This window comes from Phoca vitulina, unplaced genomic scaffold, assembly GCF_004348235.1.
Source record: "Phoca vitulina isolate PV1807 unplaced genomic scaffold, GSC_HSeal_1.0 scaffold25, whole genome shotgun sequence".
NCBI lineage: Eukaryota > Metazoa > Chordata > Mammalia > Carnivora > Phocidae > Phoca > Phoca vitulina.
In genome coordinates this window covers 4,574,389-4,599,599 of record NW_022589728.1, presented here as the reverse complement: position 1 = coordinate 4,599,599, position 25,211 = coordinate 4,574,389, and the positions used below count along the sequence as shown (strand labels likewise).

Below are 25,211 nucleotides of genomic sequence, written 5' to 3'. Positions count from 1 at the left end.
GGTAAAAGTAAGTCAGGTACACAGAGATAGAAACATGAGTGGCAAAAACAATATTTTAAAAAGTTGAATTTAAGAAAGAAAAGCATTAATGGATATAAGGTCTACTTTCATTTCACAATCTGTATCATAGTTAGAAACTCGTGTGAAATAACTTAGCATCTATTTAGCACACTTTAATGGAAGTGTATTTGAATATTATCAGTGAGATCCCTTTATAAGTGATGTATCCAATTTTGTACCCTATGAACTAAAATTAATTTTATTTTCAAATATCCATGGAAAATTCTGACAATTTGATTATATGTCATATCACCAGAAAAACTTAAATTCTAACAAGGAGAATTGACATGCAGTATTCTCAACTAGTCTAAAATTAAATGATTAGATTTAAAATAAAATTGTTACTTAGACTTTTTAAAAAGATTTTATTTATTTGAGGGAGAGAGTAGATGAGCTTGGGGAGGGGCGGAGGGAGTGAGAGAAGCAGACTCCCTGATGAGCAGGAAGGCTGATGCAGGGCTTGATCCCAGGACCCTGAGATCATACCTGAGCCCAAGGCAGTCGCTTAACCAACTGAGCCACCCAGGCGCCCCTGCATAGACATTTTAAAATCATTTGAACGAATATTTTGTCAGGGAGGTAATGAAAATTAAGTGGAATATTTTATTAAATATTAATATTTATATTAGAGTATTTTAATATATATTTAATTTCATATATTTTAATAATAAATTAATACCTGAGGTAATATTTTTAATAATTAAAATTTTAGTTTGCTAGGGCTGCCATGACAAAATATTCCAGGCTGCATTGCTTGAACAATAGACGTTTCTTGTCCCACCATTCTGGAGGACAGAGGACTGTAGGTATTTATTGCAGGGCTGGTTCCCCTTGAGGGCTATGAAGGAGAATCTGTTCCCTGCCTCTCCCCGAGCTTCTGGCGGTTGCTGGCATCATTGGCTTTCCTTGGCTTCTCCTGTATTACCCGTTTCTACCTTCATCTTCCCATGGTTTTCCAGCTGTGTGTGTGTTATCTGTGTCCAAGCTTCCCTTTTTATAAGGACACCAGTCACATTGGATTAGAGCCCACCCTCCCCCAGTGTGAACTCCTCTCAACTAATTACATCTGCAATGACCCTTTTTCCAAATAAGGTTACATTCTGAGGTACTGGAGGTTAGGACTTCAACATATGAATTAAGGGGAGGAGCACAATTCAATTCATAAAAGTGCATTAGTGTTGTTTTAAGCCACCCTGTTTGTGGTAACTTGTTACACTGCAATAGATAATGCAATTGTAAAGTAGAAAGAAAATGGAATGCTGGTAAGATTATGAAGAAATATGAGTGGTTTCCTGCTGTCACCCCACAGTTCAGTATTGCTCACTAATTCAGATGAAACACCATCTAAAGATAGGGAATGTAAATATACTTGGTTCCTCCGTAGGAACTAGGAACTAGGAATTATATTTGATTGTTATATAAATACAACATAAAACCACAGCATTGAATAAAGTTGTTCTCAGAGTCTCCCCAAAATTTTCATTTTTATGTTTCTTTAAATTGTTATTTGTACTTTTTTCCCTTTTCTCTTCTTGCCAGCAAATGAGAAGTGCTAAAATGTTAAGAAACAAGTGTTGATGATAACTTAAAAAAAGTGTTACATATTTTTGTCAATTTTTAAGCCTATCATCATTGATATATTTTTAGTATGTGGGATGCAGCATCGGGACCCTGATATTCCATAGTTGCAGAATTTTGATCAGTTCATGGAAACATGCATGATTGCCTGAGCTACCGCAGCTTCAACTCCCCAACTTGAACTTGTTTACTCATCAAGGAATGTCAGTCCACTCCAACAAATCAGAATATCCAGGCTTATGCCTAAAACAGCTTGTTGTCTTCAGAATCTTCTGATTTAGTTAAATTAATCATTAATGTCCAGGACTCTGTGTCCTGACATGTCTCCTTACCATGTGTCCATCTCTGGGCCAGACCAGATGGGGTCTGAGTTTGGATATGATTCATAGGGATTGCAATCTACATACCTATTGAAATAAACTTTCCTTTTTTCAGTACTCACTGCCAAGCAGGCTGACATCACGTTTCTACTAGTTTAATTTGACAATACCTTTAAATAGCAAATTGTTACTTTTATGCAAGTTCTGCAAATTGTTCTGTGCTGTTTTTCACTATAAAGAAATGTAAATGTAAAAAAAAAAATCCTGAAGTGTTTATACCAGTTATTTTCAGGGAAATTGTTTTTTAAACTCATTTGGAATTGCCTTGAAAAACTGTCTACAAACACATTACCTTAAGTTTTAATTCATTCAACAACATTTTTTGAATGTTAGTTCTATGCTTATGAACAAAAACATTTATAACTTTGACATTATGCAAAAGTTGCTTATGAACTAAATAAGTCAGTCATCTTATTCTCTAAAGTTTCTTCCAAAAATAAGAGCCACATTTGAGCTTAATCTGTGTATGACATTCTTTCAGAGTGCTTTACTTTCCTTAACTCATTTAATGCTCTAACCAACTCCATGAGATAAATTGTGTTATCATCCTCACGTATAGATGAGAGAATGGAGGCAACAAGTTTAAATAGCTTATCCAAAGTAATATATTTCAAATGTGGAAGACACGGTATAAACCCAAATAGCTTGAATCCTTCAATCAAACTCTTAAATACAGAAAATAACAAAGAACTGGATATTTTAAAATAATGATTTGGCCACTTTAATTTCATTCATTCATTCATTAGAATATTTATTCAGTGTGGATCATGTTCAGGTGCTGTACTATGTGGTGAGGATAAACTGGTAGGTAGGATGGAGCCCTCCTCTCTGCTCTCTCCTTAGCCAATGGAGAATAGTAGACAGATGTACAGAGTGCTAAGAGAATGTAATGAATTTCCATCTGACCTGGTCCTAGCAGTTTAAGAAAGGCTTCTTAGAGATGGTGACATAACACCTCTGGTGTTTGTTACTCAGGTGAGAGAGACCAAATAAAGTTGGAGCTGGATGATTAGCCATGAATCGTGCATTAGAGAGAAATGAGGCTGGAGACAGAAGAATGTGTGCATAAGGAAGGATTTTGTTTGACACAGTAAAGATCTAGGGCTTCATTCATAGTGCAAAGGCTGAGGGATTGGTTGGGGGGTCAACTAAGGCTGCACTGAATGGGAAGTTACATGTACTCATGCACACACACGTTGCATTATGCTTCTTGAAAATGAGCCATATTGCTTTATCTTCATCTGCACCTCCTCCTAATGGTGTCTTGAAATATATCTGCTGTTATTTATTTCATGCCTCCCCTAAGTCATATGTAGACCAGAAATTTGACAATATTTTTGAGCCAATATGAATTCAAGTCATCTCCTTTTATCTTTCACTCTAGATCTAGTCATCCATCCAACCGTCCATCCATCCATCCATCCACTCATCCATTCATTCAATTAACAAATAATGATACCATTATTCCAAAGTTGCACAAACCACATATTCAAGAGTTTTAATCTTGTTATTTCTATTTTTCTCATTCCTTGCTGTAGTGTAGCAGTAAAGAGGTTGGACTTTTGAAACAAAATGTCTGGATTCAAATCCTGGCTCTTCCATAAAAAGCTGTAGTACCTTGGAGAAGGTAATGTAACATCTCTGTCTTAGTTTCCTCAATTTAACACTAGGGATAATAATACCCATCACATGTTACTATAAAGTTTCAAATTAATAATTGATGTTAGGCCTAAGAACAGAGTTTGACCAAGTGTATATACATATTTATATAAGATATATATGCATAGGTATAAAACCGAAGTATCTACCAAATTAACATACTGTTTTAATTCAAATGTTGTTTGCATAAGAGCCAAACATTCAGCAATTAAGGATGCTTTGCCTCTGCAGCAATAACTGGGGATAAATACCAAGGTGAATTAAAAAAAAAAAAGAAGTCAGGAATAAAACAACTGTCACATTAAAAGAAAGAACTGCCTGGTCATTGCAACTCTAGTGGGTTGCTCACCCCACTCTCAACGCTCATTCTCCAGTGGAAAAAGGGTACAGGGGAATGCTTCTCTGTGTTTCTGTTCTCATATGTGTATCACTATATACCTGTTACATTACAAACACAACTAATTCTTTCCTTTTCGGATTTATGTATATGACCTTGCATATTCTACTGGTGCTTTAAAATAAATTCTAAAGTTCTATCTTCCTAAAAAATAAATGAAAGACGATAGATAATGTGAGTTGACCTGCAGCCCATTTCTGTACTTTTTTTTTAAATTTAATTTTATGTTATGTTAATCACCATACATTAAATCATTATTTTTTGATGTACTGTTCCATGATTCATTGTTTGTATATAACACCCAGTGCTCCATTCTGTACGTGCCCTCTTTAATACCCATCACCAAGCTAACCCATCCCCCAAACCCCGTCCCCTCTAGAACCCTCAGTTTGTTTCTCAGAGTCCATAGTCTCTCATGGTTCGTCTCCCCCTCTGATTTCCCCCCTTTCATTTTCCCGTCCTACTATCTTCTTCTTTTTTTTTTAACATATAATGTATTATTTGTTTCAGAGGTACAGGTTTGCAAATGAAAAGTCTCACACAATTCAAGCGCTCGCCATAGCACATACCCTCCCCCATGTCTATCACCCAGCCACCCATCCCTCCTACCCTCCCACCACTCCAGCAATGCTCAGTTTGTTTCCTGAGATTAAGAATTCCTCAAATCAGTGAGATCATATGATACATGTCTTTCTCTGATTGACTTATTTCGCTCAGCATAATACCCTCCAGTTCCATCCACGTTGTTGCAAATGGCAAGATCTCATTCCTTTTGATGACTGCATAATATTCCATTGTATATATATACCACTTCTTCTTTATCCATTCATCTGTCGATGGACATCTTGGCTCTTTACACAGTTTGGCTATTGTGGACATTGCTGCTATAAACATCAGGGTGCACATACCCCTTTGGATCCCTACATTTGTATCTTTGGGGTAAATACCCAGTAGTGCAATTGCTGGATTGTATGGTAGCTCTATTTTCAACTTTTTGAAGAACCTCCATACTGTTTTCCAGAGTGGCTGCACCAGCTTGCATTCCCACCAACAGTGTACGAGGGTTCCCCTTTCTCCACATCCCCTCCAACATCTGTCATTTCCTGACTTGTTAATATTAGCCATTCTGACTGGTGTGAGGTGGTATCTCATTGAGGTTTTGATTTGGATTTCCCTGATGCCGAGCGATGTTGAGCACTTTTTCATGTGTCTGTTGGCCATTTGGATGTTTTCTTTTAAACCTGCTTATTTTAAATGACATGTGTAATTATCTGAAAACACACCTGATATGTAAAGCCTGCACTGCATAGAAACATTTATTTATTACTTTAACATTTATTCTAGTTCACTTTATTATTTTTGCCCCTTTTAAATAGACTTCTGTCTGTGTTCTCTTCAAGGATTTTGATGGATTCCTATCTCACATTTAGGTCTTTCGTCCATTTTGAGTCTATTTTTGTGTGTGGTATAAGGAAATGGTCCAGTTTCATTCTTCTGCAAGTGGCTGTCCAATTTTCCCAACACCATTTGTTGAAGAGACTGTCTTTTTTCCATTGGACATTCTTTCCTGCTTTGTCGAAGATTAGTTGACCATAGAGTTGAGGGTCCATTTCTGGGCTCTTTTCTGTTCCATTGATCTATGCGTCTGATTTTGTGCCAGTACCATACTGTCTTGATGACGACAGCTTTGTAATAGAGTTTGAAGTCCAGAATTGTGACGCCGCCAACTTTGTTTTTCTTTTTCAACATTCTTCTGCCTATTCGGGGTCTTTTCTGGTTCCATACAAGTTTTAGGATTATTTGTTCCATTTCTTTGAAAAAAGTGGATGGTCTTTTGATAGGGATTGCATTGAATGTGTAGATTGCTCTAGGTAGCATTGACATCTTCACAATATTTGTTCTTCCAATCCATGAGCATGGATTTTTCCATTTCTTTGTGTCTTCCTCAATTTCTTTCATGAGTATGCTATAGTTTTCTGAGTACAGAGTCTTTGCCTCTTTGGTTAGATTTATTCCTAGATATCTCATGGTTTTGGGTGCAATTGTAAATGGGATCAACTCCTTAATTTCTCTTTCTTCTGTCTTATTGTTGGTGTATAGGAATGCCACTGATTTCTGTGCATTGATATTATATCCTGCCACTTTGCTGAATTCCTGTATGAGTTCTAGCAGTTTTGGGGTGAAGTCTTTTGGGTTTTCCACATAAAGTATCATATCATCTACAAAGAGTGCGAGTTTGACTTCTTCCTTGCCGATTTGGATGCCTTTTATTTCTTTTTGTTGTCTGATTGCTGTGGCTAGGACTTCTAATACTATGCTGAATAGCAGTGGTGATAGTGGACATCCCTGCCGTGTTCCTGACCTTAGGGGAAAGCTCTCAGTTTTTCCCCATTGAGAATGATATTCGCTGTGGGTTTTTCCTAGATGGCTTTTATGATATTGAGGTATGTACCCTCTATTCCTATACTCTGAAGAGTTTTGATCAAGAAAGGATGCGGTACTTTCTCAAATACTTTTTCTGCATCTTTTGAAAGGATCATATGGTTCTTGTTCTTTCTTTCATTAATGTATTGTATCACATTGATTGCTTTGCAGATGTTGAACCAACCTTGCAGCCCAGGAATAAATCCCACTTGGTGGTGGTGAATAATCCTTTTAATGTACTTTTGGATCCTATTGGCTAGTATTTTGGTGAGATTTTTTGCATCCAAGTTCATCAAGGATATTGGTCTGTAATTCTCCTTTTTGATGGGTTCTTTGTATGGTTTTGGGATCAAGGTAATGCTGGCCTCATAAAACAAGTTTGGAAGTTTTCCTTCCATTTCGATTTTTTGGACAGTTTCAGAAGAATAGGTAGTAATTCTTTAAATGTTTGGTAGAATTCACCTGGGAAGCCATCTGGCCCTGGGCTTTTGTTTGTTAGGAGATTTTTGATGACTGCTTCAATGTCCTTAGTGGTTATAGGTCTGTTCAGGTTTTCAATTCCTTCCTGGTTCAGTTTTGGTAGTTGATACATCTCTAGGAATGCATCCATTTCTTCCAGATTATCTAATTTGCTGCCATAGAGTTACTCATAATATGTTCTTATAATTTTTGTATTTCTTTGGTGTTGGCTGTGATCTCTCCTCTTTCGTTCATGATTTTATTTATTTGGGTCACTTCTCTTTTCTTTTTGATAAGTCTGGCCAGGGGTTTATCAATCTTGTTAATTCTTTCAAAGAACCAGCTCCTAGTTTCGTTGATCTGTTCTACTGTTCTTTTGGTTTCTATTTCATTGATTTCTGCTCTGATCTTTATTATTTCTCTTCTCCTGTTGGGTTTAGGCTTTACTTGCTGTTCTTTCTCCAGCTCCTTTAGGTGTACGGTTAGGTTGTGTATTTGAGCCCTTTCTTGTTTCTTGAGAAGGGCTTGTATTGCTATATACTTTCCTCTTAGGACTGCCTTTGCTGCATCCCAAAGATTTTGAACAGTTGTGTTTTCATTTTCATTGGTTTCCATGAATTTTTTTAATTCTTCTTTAATTTCCTAATAGACCCATTCATTCATTAGTAGGATGCTCTCTAGGTCCATGTATTTGAGTTCTTTCTGACTTTCCTCTTGTGACTGAGTTCTAGTTTCAAAGCATTGTGGTCTGAAAATATGCAGGGAATGATCCCAATCTTTTGGTACCGGTTGAGACTGATTTGTGACCTAGGATGTGATCTATTCTGGAGAATGTTCCATGGGCACTAGAGAAGAATGTGTATTCTGTTGCTTTGGGATGGAATGTTCTGAATATATTTGTGAAGTCCATTTGGTCCAGTGTGTCATTTAAAGTCTTTATTTCCTTGTTGATCTTTTACTTAGATGATCTGTCCATTTCAGTGAGGGGGTTGTTAAAATCCCCCACTATTACTGTATTGTTGTCAATGTGTTTCTTTGCTTTTGTTATTAATTGGCTTATATAATTGGCTGCTCCCATGTTAGGGGCATAGATATTTACAATTGTTAGATCTTCTTGTTGGATAGACACTTTAAGTATGATATAGTGTCCTTCTTCATCTCTTATTGTAGTCTTTGGTTTAAAATCTAATTTGTCTGATATAAGGATTGCCCCCCCCCCCCCCAGCTTTCTTTTGGTGTCCATTAGCAGGGTAAATTATTTTCCACCCCGTCACGTTCAATCTAAGGGTGTCTTTGGGTCTAAAATGAGTCCCTTGCAGACAGCATATCAATGGGTCCTGTGTTTTTTATCCAATCTGATAGCCTGTGTCTTTTGATTGGGGCATTTAGCCCATTTACATTCAGGGTAACTATTGAAAGATAGGAATTTAGTGCCATTGTATTGCCTGTCAGGTGACTGTTACTGTATATTGTCTGTGTTCCTTTCTGGTCTATGTTATTTTTAGGCTCTCTCTTTGCTTAGAAGACCCCTTTCAAGATTTCTTGTAGGGCTGGTTTCCTGTTTGCATATTTCTTTAGTTTTTGCCCTGGAAGCTATTTATCTCTCCTTCTATTTTCAATGACAGCCTAGCTAGATATAGTATTCTTGGCTACATATTTTTCTCATTTAGTACTCTGAATATATCATGCCAGTCCTTTCTGGCCTGCCAGGTCTCTGTGGGTAGGTCTGTTGCCAATCTTATGTTTCTACCATTGTAGTTTACAGATCTCTTCTCCCGAGCTGCTTTCAGGATTTTCTCTTTGTCTCTGAGACTCGTAAGTTTTACTCTTAGATGTCGAGGTGTTGACCTATTTTTATTGATTTTGAGGGGTGTTTCCTGGATTTTGATGTCTGTTTCCTTCCACAAATTAGGGAAGTTCTCTGCTATAATATGCTCCAGTATACCTTCTGCCCCTCTCTCTCTTTCTTCTTCTTCTGGGATCCCAATTATTCTAATGTTGTTTCGTCTTATGGTATCGCTTATCTCTCGAATTCTGCCCTCGTGATCCAGTAGTTGTTTATCTCTCTTTTTCTCAGCTTCTTTATTTTCCATCATTTGGTCTTCTATATCACTGATTCTCTCTTCTGCCTCACTTATCCTAGCAGTTAGAGCCTCCATTTTTGATTGCACCTCATTAATAGCCTTTTTGATTTCTACTTGGTTAGATTTTAGTTCTTTTACTTCTCCAGAAAGGGTTTCTCTAATATCTTCCATGCTTTTTTCAAGCCTAACTAGTATCTTTAAAATTGTAATTCTGAACTCTAGCTCCGACATCTTACTAATGTCCGTATTGATCAGGTCCCTGGCAGTCAGTACTGCTTCTTGTTCTTTTTGTTGAGGTGATTTTTTTCCGTCTTGTCATTTTGTCCAGAGGAGAATAGATGAATGAGAGAACAAAATGCTAACAGGGTAAAAACGACCCTAGAAAAATATACACTAAGCAAATCAGAAGAGACCTGAACCCGGGGGAAAAGAAAGGGAAAGAATGAAAAAAGAAAAAGAAAAAGATAAAACAAAACAAAACGAAACAAAAACAAAAACAGAATGTGATCAAATATGATCAGGCTGGTGCATAGTTTAATGCCACACACTAGATTTTGGGCGTATTTTGGTCTGTTAGAAAAAAGTGCCTCCCAAAAATTAAAAGAAAGAAAAACTTATATATGTACAAAAGTAAGGGTAAATTCGATGAAGGGATGGAATATAATGTAGAGATGAAAATTATGAAAGATTTTATAAAAGGAATTGAGAGGATAAGAAGTTGGTTGAAAAAAGAAAGAAGAGGATTAAAAAAAAAAAAGGTAGAGAATGTGATCAGGCAGGAGACTAGAACAAAGCCATACACTAGAGATTTAGGGTATATTTTGGTCTGTTAGAAAAAACTGTATCTCAAAATTTTAAAGAAAGAACAACTTATATATATATACCAAAAATAAGCTTAACTACTTTGAAGAGATAGAATATGGCTCTAAAAATGAAAAATAAAATGTTTTTTTAAAAAAGGGATTGATAAGATGTTGGTTGAAAAAGGGAAAAAGAAAAATTCAAAAAAAAAAAAAAAGAAAAAGCAAAAACAGAAAATTAAAAAAATTAGCTTTGAAAGACTAAAGAATCATGAGGAAAAAGCCATGAATTTTATGTGCAGTATTCCCCTAGCGCTGGAGTTCTGCCGTTCTCATTGATCATTAACCTTGGTCTTGGCTGGCTGTTCTTGCTGATCTTCTGGGGGAGGGGCCTGTTGCCGTGGTTCTCAAATTTCTTTGCCTGGAGGCGGAATTGCCCTGCTAGGTAATCTGCTTGTGTTTGCTCTTGGGAGCTTTTGTTTCCTGTAAGCTTTCCGCACAGCCTTTGGAGGATGAGAGTGAAAATGGCAGCCCCCCAGTCTCCACCCCAGAGGACCCGAGAACCCAGGGTCCTACTCCTCAGTGAGCCCCCAGAGAAAAGCAGTCAATCACTCCCATCTCGCCGTCTCTGGCCGCACTCCATGCTCACCCGGCCTGTGACTGAGCATTTCTATCTCTGGCACACGACCCCTTTTGGAGTCTCCAAACCCAGTAGATCCCTGTGGTGCACTCCCATGCTGCTCCCCCCAGGAGAGGTTGGGGAGTGTCTCCGGATCTGCCGCTTGTTGGGTCCCTGCTGGAAGAGCAGGGGCCTGACTGTGCTGTGGATCACAGTTTATGGCGACCCTGAGCTGAGAGCCTGCTCCTCGGCTCCGTCTATGCAACTGGATTCCCTGCTCTGATACCTGGGAGCTCTGCCGCACTCAGGCACCCCCAGTCTTTCTGTGACTCCGAGGGTCCTGAGACCACACTGTCCCAGCGAGGGTTCCACCCCCTGCTTAGCCACTGAAGCAATGTCCCTCAGAGGAGCAGACTTCTAAAAGTTCCGATTTTGTGCTCCACTGCTCTAATCACTTGCCAGTAGCAGCTGACAGAGGCCCCCTCCCCCACTGTCTATCTTCACAAATATCACCTCAGATTCACTTCTCTGCACGTCCTACCTTCCAGAAAGTGGTCGCTTTTCTGTTCAGAGAGTTGCTGCTCTTCTTTTCTTCGATCTCCTGTTGAGTTCATATGTTTTCAGAATGGTTTGATCCCTATCTAGCTGAATTCCTGGGACCAGACAAAATTTTGATCTCCTACTCCTCTGCCATCTTGCTCCTCCTTCCTCTATACTTTTCCTTTTTATATGAGGATTTAAGGGGGAGATATATGGGCTTAACTGGAAATGCTGTGTTTTTCCACTTGCAAACTCTTCAAAACCAAGAACCATGCCTTATTCATTCTTATTTTCCCTACAGTACTTAGTCTAATAGTTTAGTAAGTTCCACATAAATATTTATTGACAAAAATTATATACTTTTCAGAAATAGAAAAACTAAATTTTACTATATGAGTGAAACCCATATATGTTAGTTGTGTTCTTTGTTTTCATTTCTATTTCTTTTTTTCTCACCTAGTTATGCAAATATTTATGGATTATTGGTTATTGATAAGGTGCTAGGTTGAAGTAATGGTGTAAAAGTAGGCACATATAGATCTGTTAGTATACTGCATAGCTTTATCTATAATGTCTCGATACTATAGTTTCAAAAGTAACACATGCAACATTTTCAACTGCATGCATTTCCCACCAGTTCACTGGCAAAGCTTGCCCATTGAGGTAGTTTGTCATTGCCACAGTTCTACCTCCCTTCTTGAGTACTTCTCTGTCCTTGGGAAGAATTCTGTACTTCCATGTTCCTCTTCAATTGTCCAAAGTCTCACACCTGTCCTAGGGCTCAGCCCACCGTCAGACTTGGAATAATCCATTTCTCTCTGCTTACTTACATTTACTGTTTTTAAATTGTTTAAATTATGACTGTTTCTTATTGAAAACTGGGACAAAACAAAGGATAGAGGTAGAATAAGAAAAAAGAAATAACAACCATAACAATGTTCTAGACATATCACTGTCACCATTTTGACATGTTGTCATTTCAGTTTATTTTTTATATGTTTTAATATTGGTAAATTCATATTGCATAACAAAGTTTTACTTTTCTTTTGTGTCTAATTTTATAGCATTTGCCATTTATTTTGTTATTTAAAAATCAACTTAAATTTTATCTTCAGCTTTGCTTAACAATTTATCATGGGGCATATTCCTCTTGATTTTAATTTATATATGCTAAGGTGAAGATGTAAGTTGTCTTCACATCTCTCCCTTCCCTAAGAAATAACTCCCTTCCCTAAGAAATAACTTGTTCATTGCCCAACACAAAAAGCTGTAGGGTAATTCCTTGTACCCCTCCAATTTATGCTGTCCAGTGTAACCTTTTAGATTCAAGTGCATAGTGAAATGCTCTGGGATTGTTATCATGTTCCACTTCAATCTATTTTTTATTCCAGTATTAAAAATTCTTTTTTTTTTTTTTTTTGAGCTTTATATATAGTAGTTTTACTATTTGGAAAGGTAGGTTCCTACATCATTGTTTTTCCTCTTCTCAATATACATAGTTTCCAATCCAGCTGTTTTCAGATGAAATTTAAAGAGCATTTGTTGTTGTTGTTTTGTATTTATATAAAAATTTTCATAACATTCTCATGTGTTTTTATTGTGGTGAAAAACACATAACAAAAAAATTTACTATGCTAGCCATTTTAAGTGTACAGTACAGTAGTGTTAACTATATGCACATTGTTGTGCAATAGAGGTCATTAAAAACAAAAAACTAGCCTTGAGTTAGTAGCAGGTGTTGATTAAGTAATTTGAGGAGCTCAGAATTTCAAGCATTCTGTCTACCACGTTTTTGTTCCTTTCCTCATTTTCAAGTCCTCTAAGTGAAAAAAATGTACCCCATGATCAGTGTTCTTGCTCAGATTCAGCTTTCTCTCCCTATGGAGACTCTATGGATTTTGCAAACTGCCTTGGTATTTCATCTGCTTTGGTAAAAACAGAGATGCAGCCACTTGCAAAACCAGAAACCTGTAATTGAACTGACTGAAGAGCTATCCATCTCCCTCCTCAATTGAAGAGATACTCTAGACAGGAAGATGATGCCAATCTCACACAATGCTCATGTGGATACTTTTTCCCCACAGACTGTAGGAGTAGAGGACAGTTCAGAGCATTCACACAAGAATCTCGAGAGAAACGCTCTGCTCAGTACAGCTATCCTGATGAGAAAGATAAGGACTTAAGTGATCTAATCAGTAGGTATGTACATAAATATCTAATTTCTTTGGGCTATTTACCATAGATTTATTTCAAATATACAATTTGAGGGGTTTTATAGAAACCATGGTTGACTCATTTACATATAGGATAAATTATACAACGATGAACAAATAAATAAATTTTGTGATAAATATGGGTTCCTTTTCATTCTGGGACATCATATCCAGGGCATGCTTAGCAATAAATATTTCTCAATAAAGTACAGAAAATTGCACATCATAGATGTTATTTATGATTCCTTAAATCACATTATGGATATTGCTGTTTTTAAAATTCTTTTCAAAAATAGGAAACTCAGCATACTGTTTGTAAGAAAAGTAATAATATTTATCAAACTAAGTTGATTTTAATTCATGTATAGTGTCTTGCAAGGAAGGTTTAATTTGTGACCAAGATGGGATATTTTTGATCCCTCAGGATATTGAGAAATGTCAATCTTATTCCTTTGAAATCTGTTAGGACTTCTCCTGTGACACTCATATACAAGCTTCATATATAGTTAACTTCTTTACAAAGTTTCTCCTCACACTTGTCTTGGAAGCCTCCGGAAACAGAAACAATGACTTGAGCATGGGTGTATACAGTAGCTCCTTTTCACTGAGTAAATATTCAGTAGACGCTTGTATAATTAAATTACCAAAAACAAACATACAAACATTATAATTGACAGTCCGGTAGGAGAGATACTATTGAAGACACTTTTTTTTTTTTTTAAGATTTTATTCATTTATTTGACAGAGAGAGAGATAGCGAGAGCAGGAACACAAGCAGGGTGAGCGAGGGAAAGGGAGAAGCGGGCTCCCCGCTCAGCAGGGAGCCTGATGTGGGGCTCGATCCCAGGACTCTGGGATCATGACCTGAGCTGAAGGCAGACGCTTAACGACTGAGCCACCCAGGTGCCCCGAAGACACTTTGTTATCACACACTAGTAACTTTGTCTTTCGTAGCAGCCTCCTAGGTATTGTAATTCAGTCAAATTCAAAATACAGTTTTGGAGTTCCTGCCGTCAGTCACAAGTAGGAATTTGTGACATATGTAGAAATGAACAAGACATGGTGTCTGTCTCGTAAGATTTATAGTCTAGGAGAGAAGGTGGGTCATCTGATAAGGGAGATGGGTGAAGGCTTCAGATTCTGGCAGAGGTGCACACCCTGTTTCCACTGCTTCATAACCACAAGTTATGTAAAATTTCAGAGTCTCAGTTTCTTCAGCTGTAAAATGGGCATAATAATACCTACTTTATGGGATTATTATGTTGAGAATACATATACATGTAAAGTGCCTAATGGTGATGTGAGATGCAGCATTATAGACATTTCACAAAAGACAGGATAGCAAATGCTGTTATAGTTAGTGCTCACTATATGCCAAACATTCTTTTAAATGCTACACAAATATTAACTCTTTGAACAGAAGTGCTCATATAATACTGAAATGAAATCCAATTAGGATGCTGTGTAGTTCAGAACAAGGTGTGGTTAATTTTGGACTTTTAGCCTACGCAGAGGTGAGATCTTGAGAAAGAGACTAAGATTTTGATGAAGGTTTAGGGCTTCCCAGGCTGAAAGAACAATGAGCAAAGTCATGGGGACAAAGAAGTTTAGGTGTGTTTGCAGAGTGGTAAGGCTTGGCGTGTTACTAAATGACCTGGTATGTTCAATACGTAGGGATGAAGAGCATTCTGGAAGAATGTTCTATAAAAGGAGATTGAGGCAGAGAGAGAAAGGCCTTAAATTCTAGGCTAAGGAAACTAAATCTGTCCCGTGTGTTCCTGGAGCTCCTTCTTGCAAGGTAGGCTGTTGACCAGGAGCAATAACCTCAGTCAGAACCATCTTTAAATAATTCAAGTGGCAGAAAGCAGTCACATGGCCCTTATTTAATTTAGCATTTCATTTGGTTTGTAATCCACTCTACTACATGAAATGTTTCACCAGAGAAAAATTGGAAGTAGATGTTGGGTGACACATTTGCAGGCAATTTTTCTTTTTCTTATAAGATGTTAATGGAGATCTGGCTCTCCAGTCACATCCACAAGTATGTGGCATGGACAAAACACCCACTATCTGACTTCTGCCCTGCCCTACAGCCACATCCCAGTCCTTCCAGAAACATTCATTTCACTTGTTTTGAGGTAATAATTAATGTATAAATTATCTGAACTCTTTAAGATTATGGTGACCTCATGGACGTTCTGCTTACCTGTAGCCTTAGTCACTCAGCTACAGATTGGTTAATTTCAATTTTAGTCTCCTGCCATTCTTATCAAATTTGACTCAAACACGAGCCTTGCAATTGGGAGTTCTGTTTATTGTTGATGTGATAATAAAAAGATAATACCAGTTTTGTTTTGTCTTCTAACTATACACACTGCAGTAATCCTTTGTAGATAGTTCTGTTGTGCTGAAGACTTGTTTAGACCAAAGAGGGCCAAATCCCATCACTCAGTGTGCACAGATCACTCAGCCTATGATATCACTTTTACTTTTCTCTGCACATTCATCTTTCTTGCATTTACTCTCTCTCAGTCACAAATTGAGCCATTTTTCAATACATTATTCATGAATTAACATCAGTTTAACTTGATAAATATTATTTTTTTCTTACAAGCTCTATGCTGAGTTTCATGTTTTTAATAATATATAGCAACATCCATACTATCCATCTTTTCCTTCCATCCTCCCCCCACCTTCCCCACAACCCCCCAGTAATCTCCCTAGCTGGTATCCTTGTCTCTCTTCTCTCTTTCCATACTGTCTAAAACACAAATATGATCAGGCCTAAAATGTCTGTGTAGTGGTTAAAAAAGGACTTCTAAATTTTGTTTTTAAAAATCTTGATTTGCATCCAGCTGCACAATTTAATAGCTGCATCATATGGACATATTAACTTTCTGTTACAGTATTCTCATCTGAAAGACAGGGCTGCTTCAAGTGTCTCTTGGCACTGCTGGGTGCATTGAGTGAATCGATGTGGCATCTAGGTCAGAACAATCAGAGCTGCATGGTCCCTGAAATGGATGAAGAATTATGGTCTGCTTTATTTAGCTTCCCTGACTCATGCCACCTCCTACCCCTACCCCAGGCAGAAGTCATTACCTTCTTATTTGTCTTCCTCATACAAATGTTGTATTTCCTGCTTGTTCATCAGTCAGCCTTTTCTGAGAGAGTGTTAGCAGCCTACTTACTGGAAAGCACCCTCACATGTATCTTAGCGTAATGCTTATTACATAACCCACACCCAACACATACTTGTTCCATTGTGAACACCATCTGACTGTATAATCTGGTTTTGCCAATATCAGCTACTCCCTGTGTTCCTACATTCAGTACTTTAAATCTTGGTTATACCTTTATACAATCATCCAGACTTCCTTGTGGCTAAATCCCCTTTGATTCAACACTGATGATCTACAGGAGAGAGCACCATGAAAACAGAAGTGTCAAATAATCTTAATTAAAATTATCCATTGTTACTAATATCATCCATGTCAACAGTGGTACACTTGAATCAATTTGAACATAGCACCATAGTAAAAGCTGGTGTGAGGCCACTAATGATTCATGGTGCCTCTAATTCATAGTGTTTTATGGGACATAAGGTTGATCTAGTGACTGAGTAACTGGCATTGGTAACTCCTGTTCTTTTTCAATGCTATCTTTTCTTAAATTCCCTTTCTGATATAAGCTCTGTAACATGTCCTTGGCTTAGGAATTGTTTTACAAGCTCATGGGATGTACTGTATCTGGCAAGCTATTTTCTTACTGAACAATAGAAGACATATATCAAGCAGAACAAAGCAGAACAGTTTTGAAAGTTACAATGGCTTCTTCACAAAGAAGAACTTTTAACAAAATTTGGGGAAAAAAAAAAGAAAACTTGAGACATTAATAGCACATCAACTAAATCAAATCTATATAAAAATATTTTTGACAATATATTGTAATCATAGGTGGATGGAACTTTCATTTCAATTTTCCAAACTCATTATTTACCTCTGTCTTTTGAGAACTTCAGTTAAGCTCTAGGAATCATATTTTAAATTCAGCCCAAGACTTTTTATTTCCTTTTATTATCGATAATACTGAGCTATTTTGCATCGGGTTTAAGATTAGATTTTTGTCAGACTAGTATTCTTAATTTAGTTCTTGCCATGAATTTATAATAGAGCAAGGAAATTTCCCACCTGGGTGCTATATAATATATAATATTTAATTTGTCACTGCTCTTTCACTGTGAAGTAGAATGAACAATTTTTAGCAAAAGACATAATTTGAGATCTAAATAATATGTCAAATAGATATGTAATACTACGTGGCATTCCCTTTATTTCCTAAGAAATACTTCCTTATCATTTTGAGTAAACTATGTGGAACAGATGTGACATTCTGGATTATCTTCTTATATGTCATTTAATTTATTTTCTAATTCCAGTCACATCTTTTTATGTCCACACAGCATAGCAGTCACAATGTCCTGCACATTCCAATGCCTGAGGAATATTTGTTAATTTTTTTTACTATGCAACTTCTATTTTTCAGCATTTTATTTGCTTCTTGTATAAACAGGCAACAAGATCACTTGTATATTGATGAAGATGGTAGAAACGTGACACTTCTGACAAAAGCAAAGTTTGCCCAAGATTTCAGCAATTTTGCAGTGGAAATTCAAAAAACCATCAAAGCTCTCAGAGAACAGGTTTGTTTTTTTCCCCTAAGTAACATGTCCTTGTTGTAGAGATTGGAATAACTAGATTAAAAAAAAAAATCTGTCCAATGACTTTGTGAATATATAGCACAATACCAGAATAATACTGAGGAGTTATTATATTTATGTGGACAGTTTCCTTATAATAGTTGAATTCAGGGAAGGAGCACTTGGGTAAAATCCATTTCCTTTCTACCAAATACCAATATCTTCAATACACAGGGTCCCAGTGATGGAGCTCTCTGCTCAGTGAGTTTCTGAGTTCCTGCTCAGTGCCTTTCTGAAAGTTGTGTTTGGGTGCTCTCTTTATCTCTGTGGATATAGATAATTTGTAACAGGCCAACACATACTTTTCTTATAATTTTTTTGTTTTTGAAATGGAGTCCAAACAAGCCTTTTAGGGATTACTGGTTTGTCTGGCTTTCCTTTTCTGAAAAAGCTATTGTTAAAAATGAAATTTCCACACTCCTCTGCACTTTTGCTTATTTTGCCAGTTGTTCTGGCTCATGGTTTATTTCATTTTTTCTAAAATTTGGGAATGAGTCAATGAGAGATTTGGCTTGTATTAGAAATGGCAATTAGATGGTTTTATTCAGAAATGGAAGTCTGATCTCTTTCAAGGCACGGTGCCGTGCTGGCTCCTTCTTCGACTTTAATGTCACTGTGAAGCATATTCTTTCCTTCCTACCATCAGTGGTCTTGAGGCAGAAAGCACTGTAGGGGTGTGAGAAGAACCCAGGGTCTGCAGACAGGAAGTTCTACCTTTATAAGTTGTCTGAACTGGACAATTTATTTGACCATTCAGAATAAGTGCTGTCCTCTGGACTTTCAGGAATGTTATGAGGATCAAACAAGATTATATGGCAGAGGTACTTTGTGAACAGTAACCTCCTTAACATATTACTGTTGCATTTGAACGTAAAAATATTATCTTGTATAGAAATGTGAGATTACCGGCTCGATGTGATGTGTGTGCCACCCTTAGGGGCTGGCTGCAGCCATGGTTTGCATCAGTGTGCTACCCATCAGCACCGTTCCTTGTGACCAGAACACCTGTTTGTCCAATCAGTTGTCCAATCTGAGTCTGAACATGAATCTCAAAGATGTGAAGCATTGTTTCTTGAAGGTTATTCTTGAAGGATAAGGTTATTCCATCTTGGAATGGTTGGGGTGACCTAGGACTCTGGGACCCCACTGAGTCTAGGGACCTTTATTTTATTTTCAGTGAGCTTATGTGTCATAGTTATACTGGTAAGAGAAAGTCCTCAGCACTGGGCTGCAGAAGGTGGGCCCTGTTAATTTAAACATTCATCCATTTATCTATATAGCAAATTATTTTTTCATAAACTTATTTTATGGATTTTCAGACCCCGGTAGAATCCATAAGCAACATTTTAGTCCAATTTTATCTACATGTTAGTGGTGATATTTCATCTTTGACATGTGCTGTAGTGATTAGAAGCATTCCATATACTCCAAGACTGCAGTAGCTGGCCCTCCTAGTTGTCCAATAACAATTTGAAGTAACACATATCTCTAAATGTATCAAGGAAAAGTGTTTTTTCTTGTTAACTTGCTCTATCTCTTCCATTATATTGTAAATTTCTTAATAGCTGGTGCCATTTCACTGCTGGATCCTCAGTGACTGACACATAGTACTTGTTTAAAAACAACCAATGTTGGGGCGCCTGGGTGGCTCAGTCTTTAAGCGATGGCCTTCGGCTCAGGTCATGATCCCAGGGTCCTGGGATCGAGCCTCACATCCAGCTCCCTGCTCAACGGGAAGCCTGCTTCTCCCTCTCCCACTCCCCCTTCTTGTGTTCCCTCTCTCGCTGTGTCTCTCTCTGTCAAATAAATAAAATCTTAAAAAAAAAAAAATAAAATAAATAAAAACAACAGATGTTTCTTTTTGTTTTGTTTTTTAATATTTTATTTTATCTATTTGTCAGAGAGAGAGAGAGAGAGTGAGCACACAGCAGGGGCAGAGGGAGAGGGAGCAGCAGGCTCCCCACTGAGCAGGGATCCCAATGCAGGGCTCGATCCCAGAACCCTGGGATCATGACCTTAGCCGAAGGCAACCGCTTAACCGACTGAGCCACTCAGGCAACCCTGTTTTCTTTTTGAACTCAAAAAGTTCTGGATCTATGATCTAAAGGGTTTGTAAGGATTGGACAAAGATGGAAGAGGCAGTTTATAAGGTCCTGAGAGCTCTTACAGGAGTCAGGTTTCCCTGAGCTGTGGCGGGACACACTGATGGGAAGAGGGGGCAGTAGGGCACAGAACTGTGGGCACACTGAATGAAACCCAACAAAATCTTGACAGATAAAAATTGAATGAATAAATAAATATGACATAATACCAGCATTGGGAAATATTGGTTCAAGTCAGAAATCAACCCAGATCATGTAAAGTAGATTGAAAAAAGAAAATAAAAGGTTTAGAATGGAACACAGAGATAAATTGACCATATTTCCTGGGTGGCTTTCAAGAGCATCTACAACTACGTCTATGACCAGAGCAAGAAGCACTCAGAGGTGGAGAGGATGATGAAGACAGAAGTTTTGAGGACAAAGCATATTTTCAGATATAACAAGCCCTTAGGATTTGTGAAATTAATATTTGTTGTTAATCTGTCATTTACTGTATAAAGACCTGCGTTTTAATGGTCCGTGTTAATGTGAAATGCATCCTCTTAGCTAAAGAAGGACATTTCTAAATGTGCAGTGTGTGCAGCTTTGTAGCTTTTCTGTTGCTTATCAACATGAATGCAATACATTCTGTAAATAAATAAAAAACAGAAATTAAACCCTTTATTTTATGAAAAGTGAGCATCCAGATAAAGCCATGTGTATTTCTCATGGTAAAATTAAAGACAATGAAGAAGTAGATTAAACAGAATATAGAAACTGTAGTCCATAGTGGTACTCATCATGTAGGAGATTATTGTTATTCTTGAGACCATCCCTTGTCTAAGACACAAGATTCCAACCTTCAGTTACTAGCCATGGGTTTCTACCTTTACTTTCTGACCCTAGGTGCATTTTGTCTACGGGGCTGTGAGATAGTGCCAGTCTTGACATTTTCCATTGTTGATGGTTTACATTTATTAGGTGACTTTGGAATGTCTAGAAAAGATATTCATTAATGGTGGTCCTTTAACCATGATAGAATCAAAGTAATGAAGGTGGTCGGCAAATTCCATGGTGTTATAGGTGTTTTGTAATCAGTGGATTATAGTAAATTATATTTGCCTTTAAATATGATTCTGATCATTGTAGAGATAACTAGAGCCATAACTACATTCAGAACATTTAATTATTTCAATCTGTGATAGTGCCTAATTTACATGGCTGTAAAGAGTGTTTGTGTGTGTTGCAGGGGGGAGGTGGTATATAATGAACAATGAGATGATATATAGGAACTTAGACCTTTAATTAAAATTAAATTCTTAAAATGAGGTTTTCAAACTGTTTGATGTCACAGTAAGTGCTTTATAAAGAATAGTTGAAACTTTGGGACAAGTTCTCAGATCTCTAGTATCCTTTTGTATGAATATAGAGTAAAATAAGACAAACATTCGGACTCAAACCATCAGATTTTTTAAGAGAAATCTAGGCCATTCAAATAAGCTCTTAAGCCATTTATTTCAAGTTCTATTCAAGCTAAATAAGACACACAAGTTTGCATTTAATATTTAAAATTAATTAAAATAAGCATATACTATATTTTTGTATAAATTTCAATATCATAATAAAACTGAATTGTATCTTCATATGGTATATGCTTTTTCCACAGCCCTTTGGTATAACGGATATGTTTTCTCTTTCTCTAGGAGCCTCTCATACAGATATTTATTATTTTATGGTTGAGGTTCATGGTGTTTACACCTCTGTCATTATATTATTTTCCAGAGCTAGAATTTACTTAAATTGTTTTTTTTTTTTTTTTGAATGTAATACATTCTTGTATTTTATTTTATTTATTTATTTATTTTTAAATTTTTTATTGTTATGTTAATCCCCATACATTACATCATTAGTTTTAGAATTTACTTAAATGTTATAGGCTTGGAATTTATCCTGCAAGTATATCATTTGTTTATAGAAAACAAAATGTTCTGTACATTTTGATGCAATTTCTAGAATCTCAATGTAGTAAAAAATGGAGTCTACCTGTTTTATTATATGGGCCTAAATATCATTTTTCAGATATTGTGTCATACACGATCAGATCTCAGACCTTATGGCACAACTCAAAAACAGTGCCTAATTTTGAGTATCAATGAATAGTACAATGGAGATACACAGATATCACTAAATAATTTGCATGTACTTAAGATCATTTGGAACACCACATCAATATTATGACATTTTAGAGTGAATTTTCATTTTTAATATTTTATTATTTCTTAATATGAAATAATTTGCAAGTGATTTAAAAATTTTTCAATAGAAAGAAGAAACACTAAAATTAAATTTAAAATGTAATCTCATTTTATTTCCCAAGAAGATGTATAAGTCAGTTTTCAGTGAAAATAACAGAAACCCTCTAGTAATTCCAAGTACGATGGGTTTAAATACAAGAAGTCATAGGTTTTCACAACCTTTGGAAGGGTGAGAGGAATAGAGGTCATAGAAACAGGTGCTGGAAGCTATTTGGTTCACAGGAGCTCATTCGGAAGCCACAGTGAGTCTCAGCAATTTCGCAGGAGCCTGAAGCTCAGTCTATGTACCTGTTAACAGTTGTGCTTGAGAATAATACTGTTTTCCTTTCCAATCTTACATGAGTGCCTCTCATTGGTAGACTAACCCAGAACCATAATGGGAAGGAAGTTAGGGTGTAGTTGTCTAGATTTCTCCTCTGAGATCTATGTAAAAGGGTGCAGTTGATGATAATTTAATGATAGATAACCCATTGCCCATATTTAGGCAAGATCATGTATTTCACTGTAACTTGGTAATTGGTTGGGTGGTTGGAAAGATGGAATGTGAAGCTAGAAAGATACCTAGTGGTCACAAAGACAAATTCTTGTTCTGAATTCAGATTAGTTAGAACAAACAGATAAGAAGGGAGATAAAGAGAGCAATAGATTGTCCACTATAACTTATTTATCCAAAGTGGGTTCTTTCATGAGTTCAAAGGGGACAACAGTAGTAATAATTAAGCCTGAGGGGGGAGGGAAGCATAAATTAGAACTGTTCCAGAAAATCCAGCTCCATCACTTCACTGAACAAGTATATGAGGATGAGTGAAAGAAAGGAATCAAAGATACTTCAGAGGCTTCCTTTTAATTAAGGGACAGGTAATGTTATTACTAATATAACAACCACAGAAAGTGAAACAATTAAAGCTAAAGGCAGTTTTGACATATGTAAGGAACAGAAGGATGTCAAGTATGTCTGGAGAATAGGTAATCAAGAATAAGAAAAATCACATGATATGAGTCTGAGAGGCAGAAACTGTCTAAAGAAGAAGGCCTATAAAGTGTTCTCCTGAATTCCAAGTCTCTGAGGAATAAGAAAGATGTTTTGCATTTGAATTTAGATAATTTGATCTGGTTTCTGTGGGAGAACTGATAAAGGAATACAAAAGTGACTGCAGTGATCTGTCGTGTTCCAGAAGTGAGCAGATGCTGTCTTAGGCTATGCTGATGATCTTAGACAGGAAGAAAAAGGACAAGCTTTGGAGATATAATTGTGAAGCAGAATGGTCAGGACTTGGTGACTGAATGTGTTACAGCAACTCCATTTTGATGTGGAGAAGCTCCTGCCCAAAGTGAGGTTCTTATGTCAAAACCCATGAGAGTAATTGTTTGGTATGGACAAAGGAAGATTTATTACTCACACAGCTGGGGAGATGCCAAGGATGTTCATGCACAGAAGACCATGTGAGGACACAGTGAGAAGTTGGCCATCTACAAGCCAAGGGGAAAGTCCTCAGAAGAATCCAACCCTGGCAGCACCTTAATCTTGATCTTCAGCTTCTACAACTATAAGAAAATAAATTTTTGTTGTTAAGCCACCTGATCTGTAGTACTTTATTATTGTAGCCCTAGAAAACCAGTACAGATTTTGGTACCAAGAAGTGGGATGTTGCTGTAACAAATACCTAAAAGTGTGAAAAAGGTTTCAGAACTGGGTAATGAATAGAGGCTGTTTAGAGTTTTGAGGTGCCCATTAGAGAAAGCCTAGATTGTGTTGGAGAGATTTTTGGCAGGAATATGATGTTAAAAGTACTTCTGATGAGATCTCAGATGGAAATAAGGAACATGTTATTAAACATTGAAGGAAAGATGATCCTTGTTATAAGTGGCAAAGAACTTGGGTGAATTATGTCTAATGTTTTGTAGAACACAGAAACTGTGAGTGATGACCTTAGATATTTAGCTGAGGAGATTTCTAAGCAAAGTGTTGAAAGTATGTTCTGATTTAACCTTGCTGCTTATGATAAAATGTAAGAGGAGAAAGAGAAATTGCAAAAAGAAATATTAAGCAAAAATCAACCAGAACTTGAGGATTTTAGAAAATTCTCAGACTGTCCTAGGTATATGTCTATGAGAAATGAAAACATAGATCCACATGTGAGTTTATATATTAGTATTCATAGTAGTGTTATTCAAAATAGCCCCAAAGTGGTGACAACCCAAATACTTATCAATCGGTAAAACAGAATATGTTGTAATGAAATAGAATATTATTTGGCTGTAGAAAGGAATCAGGTATTGATACATGCTACAACATGGGGGAGACTTAAAAACATTATGCTAAGTGAAACAGACCTGTCAGAAATACAGCATACCATAGGATACAGCCAAAGTAAACAAATCTATAGAAATAGAAAGTAGACTAGTTGTCTAAGCCTGGGGGAGTGGAAAAGGAAATGGAGGTTGACTGCTAATGTATACAGGGTTTATTTTGGGGTGATGCAATGTTCCAAAATTTGATTGTGATGATGATTGTACAACTTTGTGAATATACTGAAACATTTAAATGACAGTTTTATAGATTCTTTGGGGTTTTCAACATAGACAATTTTATCATCTGTGAATAAAGGCAATTTTGTATCTTACTGTCCATCTATGTACCATTTATTTATTTTTTATTGTCTTATAGCATTAGCTAGGACTAAAAGTTTGAATGAGACTGTTTGAGAAAGGAAAGTTCCCAATCTTATAGGGAAAGCACCCTGCCTGTCATCATTAAATATATTAGCTATAGATGATTTTTGTAGATTTTTTTTATCAACTTGTGGAAATTCTCTATTACTAGTTACTGAGAATTGTTATCA

The 25,211-nt window shown here is 36.7% G+C and overlaps 1 protein-coding gene across 1 annotated transcript in view; it reads left to right on the top strand.

Moving 5' to 3' along the window:
• PXDNL (peroxidasin like) overlaps positions 1 to 25,211 on the top strand; it is a 453,123-nt gene that overhangs the window by 411,804 nt on the left and 16,108 nt on the right. Inside the window, exons 20-21 of the mRNA XM_032421891.1 lie at positions 13,085 to 13,199; positions 17,786 to 17,915. Of these exons, the coding sequence (XP_032277782.1) occupies positions 13,085 to 13,199; positions 17,786 to 17,915 (245 nt within the window). The remainder of the gene's footprint in view (positions 1 to 13,084; positions 13,200 to 17,785; positions 17,916 to 25,211) is intronic.